At 45.5% G+C, this 9063-nt stretch overlaps 1 protein-coding gene across 1 annotated transcript; it reads right to left on the bottom strand.

Annotated features, from left to right (window-relative positions):
- Positions 1-2546: 2546 nt before the first annotated feature.
- LOC131025821 (uncharacterized) lies at positions 2547-3170 on the bottom strand. Its single transcript, XM_057955609.1, has one exon. The coding sequence runs from the start codon at positions 3168-3170 to the stop codon at positions 2547-2549; it is 624 nt and encodes a 207-aa protein (XP_057811592.1).
- Between the last annotated feature and the right edge of the window lie 5893 nt (positions 3171-9063).

Below are 9063 nucleotides of genomic sequence, written 5' to 3'. Positions count from 1 at the left end.
AATGAAGTCCGCCAGTGCCTGCGCTCTAATGGTAGTGCGCGGCTCAAACTCGACCTCGTACTCTCCGAGCTCTATGGCCCATTTCACCATCTTCCCCGCTAGATCCGGTCGCCCTAAGATTTGTCTGAATGGTATTATTGTTCTCACAATGACCTTGTGTGATAAGAAGTATGGCCTCAACTTTCTGGCCGTGATCATGATTGTGTACGCGGTCTTTTCAACCTCAGTATAGCGTAGCTCCGCACCCTGGATGACCTTGCTTACAAAGTATATCGGTTTTTGTTGCCGGTTCTCCTCCCGGACCAGTACTGAGCTCAGAGATTCAATTCCCACAGAGATATATAGGTACAATGGTTCTCCTGAAGAAGGCTTTGTTAGTACTGGTAGTTTGGTGAGGTAAGTCTTTAGGTCCTCGAAAGCTCCCTGGCACTCACTGCTCCATTCGAATCGACTTCATTTCCTTAGAACTTTGAAGAACGGGAGACTCCGCTCAGCTGAGCGTGAGATGAATCGACTTAGTGCGGTGATCCGACCATTGAGTGTTTGAATTTCTTTGACATTCCTGGGTGGTGTCATGTTCAGGATGGCTTTGACTTTGTCGATATTAACTTCAATTCCATCTAGTGTTACCCTGTAACCCAAGAACTTTCCTGATTGCACTCCAAAGGTGCATTTGGCGGGGTTGAGCATTAGTCTGTTCTTGCGGACTACCGAGAAGGTTTCCTCCAGATCAGCCACGTGAGAACTGGCTTTGATGCTGCGCACCAGCATATCGTCAACATACACCGATATATTTCTCCTTAGCTGTGTCCTGAAAATCTTGTCCATCATACGCTGGTATGTGGCCCCTGCATTCTTGAGGCCGAAGGGCATGCTTTCCCATCCGAAGACCCATGTGCACACTGCGATGGCAGTTCTAGCGACATCCCCCGGGTGCATCTTCACTTGATGGTATCCTTGGTAGGCGTCCATCATGGACAGGAGTTCACACCCTGAAGTAGCGTCCACTAGCTGATCTATCCGAGGGAGTGGGTAACAATCCTTAGGACAAGCTGCGTTAAGGTCTCTATAGTCCACGCACATTCTCCACACTTTGGCTTTCTTCTCTACCATGACTGCATTAGATATCCACTCGGGATACTAGATTTCTGTAATGTGTCCTGCTTCTAGGAGGGCCTGGACCTGTTCCCGAATTGCGGCGTCCTTCTCCGCACCGAAGTGTCTTGTTTTCTGTTTGACGGGTTTGACCATCGGGTCCACATTAAGACGATGTTCAGCTAGCTCTCTGTCGATCCCTTTGAGGTCAGAAGTATTGAATGCAAATACATCCGCATTCCTGCGCAGGCATGCGGTGACTTCCCTTTGGAGGACGGGTGTCATTCCTGCTCCAATCTTGGTGGTGTATCCCTCCTTGTCAGGAAAAAGTTCGATGAGCAGGCACGCGTCACTCGTGGATACAAGGGGTTGTTTATCAATCCCGTCTCTAAGTTCCATGATTTCTCTGCATTCGGGGTTTGACGCGGTGACTATCCCCACCTTCTTCTTTCCTTGATCATTGGGTTCCCCCGGGATTTTTGTTTGCTTTCGTTTCTGCTTTCAAGTGTTGGGGTCGTCTCCCATATTATCCTTTTGTTGCTGGTTAAAGTTTGTACATGGCATTGCTTCGATGTAGCTTGATCCCCCCACACTTCCCCAATCCTTCCACCGTCTATCGGAAACTTCATTTTGAGGTAGAATGTGGAAACTACTGCTTTGAAGGTGTTTAGAGCGGGCCGCCCCAAGATGATGTTGTACGTGGGTTTCGGAGCGTCTATGATCAAGAATCTGACTGTTCTGGTTTTATAACCCTGTGATCGTCCCAAGGTGACTGGCAGTTCTACCATTCCGATTGGTACTACTGATTCTCCTGAGAATCCATAGAGTGGTGCGTTCGTTGGTTCAACATTGACATCCGAGCCAAGGGCCTTCCAGCAGTTCCAGTACATAATATTCACTGCGCTGCCTGAGTCCACGAAAACTCGGTGGACCAGGCATCCAGCCACGTCTGTTGAGAAGACTAAGGCGTCATCATGGGGGTACATTAACGATCTGGCATCTTCCGGGCCAAAGGATATGGTGGGTTCGCTGGCTGCGCTGGTAATAGCCATGACCTTAGAGTTAAAGTGTCATGTTCTCACAGCCCTGACAAGTTGTTTCTTCGCTCTGTTTGATGTGGGTGTACCATTTTCTCCGACGATCATATGGATTTCCCTCTGGAAAGGTGGTCGCTCCGGTATTTCATTCCTTAGTTCTCCTTCGCGTCTGTCATCCGCGCCATTCCTCAGCTCCCTCTCGTCGCGTCTATGATTATTATGATTACGGTTGTGCAGTTCTCTGTTTGTTTTCTTCGGAGGTCCAGCAACGAACCTGTCCAAAAAACCTTGTCTCACCAATATCTCCAGCTGGTTCATCAAGTGTCCACAATTCGCGGTCGTGTGTCCATAAGCGTTATGGTACTCGCATAACAAATCATTTTTCCCTGGTTTGGGATTACCACGGGTGTAGTTCTACGGGGCTCGGAACCAATTTTCATCTTTAAGAAGATGGAAGATTTCGTCAGCAGGCCTATTCAGCGGATGACGCTCCCGTATATCACCACCACCCTTGTTGCGTCGATCAGTCTGCGCAGGTCCTGGAGAAAGAGGCCTGGTCTCTACTGCTATGGCTGGTATTCTTGGCGGTAGACCCTTGTATGGTGTTCTCTGAGAATGTTTATCACTGGGATGCATCCCGTTATCACCTTTCTTCACCCGGAGTTTATCGGCCTCGGCCCTTCGTGCGGCCTTAGCATCCTCCAATTGCAGATATCCTGGTAGTATGGCCATGTTGTTGTCGAATTCCTTAGGCGATGTAATTTGTAATACGTCGAAAAAGGGACCTTGCTTTAATCCTCGAACGAACGCGTAACATTTGATCTGTGATTCTGCCTCTGGTGTGTCTAACACGGCCATGTTGAACCTGGTCACGTACTCCCTTAACGATTCCTGTGGTTCCTGTTTGACATCCATCAAAGATATAGCGGTCTTTCCCATTCTCTTGGAGCTAGCAAACTGTCGCATAAACATGAGGTATAAGTCCCCATAAGAGTAGATGGAGCTGGTTTTCAAGTTGTGGAACCATCTCTGGGCCATTCCTGATAAGTTGGTGGCAAAAATTCGGCATTTTATGCCTTCTCCATACTGGTGTAACGATGCCAGGCCCTCGAACCGTGCCATATGTGCCTCCGGGTCAGTCGTCCCATCATAATCGAGAGAGATTGGGCGATAATTCCCTTTTGCGTGACCGGGTGTGATATGTTAGGTAATTCGCGGTCCCTGTCCTGGGCTGGTACTGTGGTGGTTTTCTTGTGTGTTACGGGCTCGACTTCTACCAATGCTGTCGGGGTAACGAGAGGGGGCTGCACCCCTGCCAGTTGTCGGATTGTGGCATAGTTGAGCATCGCTAGCATTTGTTCAGTGAGCGTGACATTGAGGAGCCCTTGTGTGGAAGTAGGCACCGTACCCCCTGGTGCTGAAGTTCCGATCAAAGACTGTGTTGTTCCCGGAGTAGTCCCAGTAGGCCCCGAGGCCGGGTTGTTGAAAGTGGTGAAACCTGGTGGTGTGAGTTCAGACAAATTAATCCCTTGGGTCGAAGGGATCCCAGTCTTCCCGGTCCCTGACTCTCCCGCGACTGTGTCAAAATCCTTAGCCAGATTCCTGTAGGGGTCATCGGTTCCCATGGTCGGTATCTGAAGTAAATAGAGATGTTAGCATAAGGACATATGAATGATTATCGCTGCGCAGGCGGCCTGCGCAGCCCTATTTTTGTAACCCCTAGAATTATTGACTGCCCTGGTGGGGCCCGTAAAACCCTAGAAAAACCCTGAAAAGATTCAAAGAAGTCCACAAACTTCGGCCCATAAAGTCATTCAGGATCAAATGTACGGATTCCTTAAAGAGAAAAGTTGCGTAGGAAAATCTCCCTCGTAGACGTTCATGAAGAACACCGAGTCTTCTGGGAAATAAACCCAGAAAAGGTATCGCTACATCTCATCCTCAGAGTAAAAGAAAACCCACTACGGCAATAAGGAGCTCAGTTACATGGTGACCATTACCAAAGAAAACAAGCGTTAGTGAGCGTTGATACCAACAAAAAGGTTTAGGCAGCCTTTAATCACACACCAACACTGCCTAACAGAGATGCTAAACATGTAAACAGAGATAGAAATGAGTGAACAGGGTATACATGTAAGGTTTCTCCCAGATCGCACACAATGTGTCAATTTCAACAAGAATTTCACGCTATCCACGACCAAGGATTTTCTCATGCAAGAAAGAAAAAAAATTCGAATGAGGTTCCGATCTGTGCATATACTGGAGGATCCACAATAAAACCATGTTTGTTCACCACAGATCCACGTTGAGAGCAAGCAAGAATCAGACAGATAGAAAAATCGGAACTCTTAAACCAGCTAAAACTCACGCCCTAACTCAGATGTTCCCATATGCGTACAAATGCTAAGTGAACCTCTACAAACGAAAAAAGAAAAAACTCATCTAAGGAACGAACACCACCTCTTAAAGCTACGATTTATAACAAACACATTAAGAATCACACGAACTCAGTAGGCATCAAGAAAAATTTTCATGACTTTTCCTAAGATTTTTCATGCATAACACGCAAAGAACTCGGATCGGAATACACGTTTGAAGATTTACCCCACAACATATTCAAACACCTTGGATCTCCACTTATAACAGGCAAAAATCATGAAGAACAGAACCCCTGAACACATCCAAAAACTCACGCCTTAACTAGCAATTCCCACAGACGGCGCCAGTTGGTGATGCACTGAATCACCAACACCTAAACTAGAAGGTTGATAGTAGATCGGAACCTGAAGTAAATAGACGGACGGATGTTTCTTTTACTCTTCAATGGAATAGTTCTTTACAAATATCAAAGCATACATGTAAAACTTGGGAGAAAAGATCAGTCCCTCCTAATATTACAGTCATGCTATTTATAAGAGATGAAGAGGAGAGGGTAAGATTGTCTTTTCCTTCATGGCACGTGCTCGGTACGTCCTTGGCGTCGTTGTCACTGGTGATTGTCCTTGCTCCAACGGCCTTGCAGCTTTTGCCTCCTTCAGAAAGTAGTTGGGAACTCTTCGCCCGTGTCGGCATCTCTAGGTGTTGAAGCCTGCACTGCCTTCTCCAAGGTGCGCTGATGCTGCGCTGCCCTCTCTTAGGGTGGGATGACTGTGCTGCTCCTTCATGGGGTGGGATGACTGCGCTGCTCCTTCGTGGGGTAGGATGACTGCGCTGCTCCTTCATGGGGTGGGATAACTGCGCTGCTCCTTCATGGGGCGCTGGGATCTCCGTTCTTTGTCCTGCACTGTTAGTTTTCCTATTTTGTACGATAATCATTAAGGCAGTAGATATTTCATATTGGTAACATATGGAGTACGGGTCATGTGCTGCGCTGATGAGGACCTTATCCCTCATCACTATTACATGTCCGATTAATAATTCTGTCCATGTTGCATCTACATCACAAATTTGTCCAAATCCAAATAAAAGGAAATTCTTCTCTCATGAACAATATACACATGCTTGGCACCTAAGGTTAGGCCACATCAATCTAAACAGGATCCAAAGGCTCGTGTCGAATGGAATTTTGAAAGATTTTCAAGCTGTTCCATTTAGAACCTGCGAATCCTGTATAGAAGGAAAGATGACGGCAAGGCCTTTTAAGGCAAAAGGGAATAAGGCCTCGCATGTGTTAGAATTGATTCACTCTGACTTGTGTGGATCGATGTCCACAAAAGCTCGTGGAGGGTATGAGTACTTCGTCACTTTCATTGATGATTACTCAAGATATGGGTATATTTACTTACTTCAACACAAGTCCAAATGCTTTGAGAAATTCAAAGAATTCAAGGCGGAAGTGGAGAAGAGATTGGGTAAATCTATCAAGTCATTGCGGTCTGATCGCGGTGGCGAATACCTCGAAAACGAGTTTAGGCAATACTTGTCAGATTCTGGGATTACATCCTAATTGACTGCACCGAGTACTTCCCAACAGAATGGTGTAGCGGAGAGAAGAAACAGAACTCTTTTGGAAATGGTACGATCAATGATGAGTTATGCATCGTTGCCTATTTCATTTTGGGGATATGCCTTGGAAACAGCGGTTTACTTGTTGAATCTAGTATCGTCCAAATCGGTTCCTAAAACTCCTGTCGAGTTATGGTTTAGGCGTCAGCCCAGTTTGAACCATATAAAGATATGGGGTTGTCCTGCATACGTGCTAGACAAGGAAGCAAAAAAATTGGAGCCTAGATGCGAAGTAATGTTGTTTGTAGGATATCCAAAAGGAACGAAAGGTGGTTATTTCTACAATCCTAAGGATCAGAAAGTAGTTGTTAGCAACAATGCACGATTCTTGGAACATGATTATATTGATAAACACAAGTCTAAGTCCGAGATTGTTCTTCAAGAAATCGAAGGCAATGGACAGGCGATTCCATCACCCCAGCCAAGTGTGCAAGAGAATGCACCACATGACACTGCACAAACCATTGTCACAGTTGTACCACCACCGCTTCGTCGTAGTGGGAGGGTTATCGTCCAACCCGATCGATTTATATTCTTGGGAGAATCTTTGGATCTTCTCCCTGTTAATGAACAAAAGGATATCGACCCTGACAACTTTAAACAAGCGACGAAAGATTTAGATGCGGATTCTTGGTACAACGCCATGGTTTCTAAAATAGAATCCATGACTGCTATGGAGGCATACGAGAAAACTGAATTACCAGATAGCTTTTTGGCCATAGGTAGTAGGTGGGTGTACAAAAGAAAGAGAGATTCGGATGGCGAAGTCGCAGCTTTTAAAGCTAGACTGGTGGAGAAAGGTTATACCCAGGAACAGGGTATAGATTACGATGAGACCTTTTCACCGGTTTCCATGCTTAAGTCCATCCGAATACTCCTTGCCATAGCAGCCCACATGAACCTTGAGGTTTGGCAAATGGATGTCAATACCGCTTTCTTAAACGGTTTCCTTGAAGAAGGAAGGGAAATCAATATGCAGCAACCCGAAGGGTTTGTGAAGAAGGGCGAAGAGCAAGCTAAAGAAGTCCATTTATGGACTTAAGCAAGCTTCGAGGTCATGGAACAAACGTTTTGACGAGGTCACTAAATCCTATGGATTTACTCGTTCCGATGCCAATGGTGACATGGTTTTCCTTGCACTTTATGTAGATGATATCCTCCTCATTGGCAACAATGTGGCGCTATTATCGGACATAAAGAAGTGGTTATCCGAATAGTTTCAAATGAAGGACTTAGGAGATGCAGCGTACATCCCAGGGATCAAGGTTGTTCGTGATCGCCAGAAAAGGATGTTGAGCTTATCTCAAGCGTCCTACATTGATACTGTGATTGCTCGTTTTAGCATGCAAACTGCCAAGAGAGGGTTGCTACCTTTCAGACATGGCATTCCTCTGTCTAAGGACATGTGTCCTTAAACGCATAGTGAGGTAAAGCATATTCTCAAGTACACTGGACTGCGGTAAAGCATATTCTCAAGTACCTGAAAAGGACTCGAGACTATAGGCTAGTTTACCAGTCAGACAGTCTAACTTCTTTGGGTTATACCGATTCGGATTTCCAGGCTGACCGGGATGAGAAGAGATCTACCTCTGGTTATGTGTTTACCTTGGGAGGTGGAGCCATATCATGGCGGAGTGCAAAGCAGAAGTGCATTGCAGACTCCACCATGGAAGCCGAGTATGTAGCTGCTTCCGAAGCTGCTAAAGAGGCTGTATGGTTTCGGAACTACCTCTTGGATCTAGGAGTGGTACCTAATTTTCCTAGGAGTATCATAATTTATTGTGATAACTCGGGTGCAGTGGCAAATTCCAAGGAACCCAGGACCCACAAGGCGATCAAACACATAGAGAGAAAGTACCACATTATACGAGAAATCGTACAAAGAGGAGATGTGCTGGTTGAGAAGATCAATACCTTGGAGAACTTACCTGATCCTTTCACAAAGAGCTTACCGCAGAAGGCCTACGAGAAGCATGCTCGAGGGATGGGATTGCGGTTGATGCCACCCACTTAGGAAACTTTCAGTATAAGTGAGAGAAGTGATAATGTTGTAATAACTAGTATTTAGACACATTGTATACTATAAGTTTGCTTTAGTATAAGTGGGAGATTGTTGGATTTGTATACTGAAAGCAAGAACGTTTTATGCTTGTATACAATGATTCATGTGTTCACTATTTAATCTCCTATTTGATTGTGTTCATGATTCCATATGTATGTCCTTTGTCTCTATATAAGTACATGACGAAGCCGTCGTTTGAGCTTCGCGCAAATAAAATATCCTGTGCCCACAACTAGACTTGCTAGTGGTAAGTCCAGAGTCGAATCCACAGGGAACTGAGCAGTAACTCCTCCTGCAAGGGTGTCACTAAAAAGGGTTTGTATTCTGACGGGTTCTGACCACAACGTGCTTATGGGCAGAACAGGGTTTCCAACTAAACTGAAATAACAAAGGTAGATTAATCAAATAACAAAACAATCCTGACTTAGGTTCGAATCACTAAACATGAACTAGGCACTCGATCATTCGTGCAAAGATAAATTACTATACTCGGATACCAGTGGTTATAGTCATAAAAATTGTTGCGCCCCTATTGTCACTCGTGACGCACGCAAAAACTCCCTGCCCAATTTATCCTTTCAGTTTATGATCCCTTAGAAGCTTCCACTAATGGAAATCAACTACCCCGGGCAACATCCACGCTCTCTGCGATGGCCTATCGCTAGTTGTGCTTTGCCCAGAATGCCTTAAGAATTAGATAAACCCACTTGACTCTTACGCAGATATTTCACCGCAGTCACGGCTCCAACACTCGTTGTACTATTTTGGAGGTCGATGGCGTCTTGCCTTTGCCCAAAGTTTACTTGTGGCCAAAACTCCCTAGTTAACTAGTGATCAATTAATTAACCAAGTTGTTACAACCTT

Source organism: Salvia miltiorrhiza, chromosome 5 (genome assembly GCF_028751815.1).
Source record: "Salvia miltiorrhiza cultivar Shanhuang (shh) chromosome 5, IMPLAD_Smil_shh, whole genome shotgun sequence".
Classification (NCBI taxonomy): Eukaryota; Viridiplantae; Streptophyta; class Magnoliopsida; order Lamiales; family Lamiaceae; genus Salvia; species Salvia miltiorrhiza.
The sequence above is the reverse complement of the archived record's forward strand: the minus strand, read 5'-3'. Positions and strand labels throughout refer to the sequence as shown.

Excerpts from the sequence above, each read along its gene's own strand:
- LOC131025821 (XM_057955609.1), bottom strand. The coding sequence starts at position 3,170 with ATGGCCCAGAGATGGTTCCACAACTTGAAAACCAGCTCCATCTACTCT.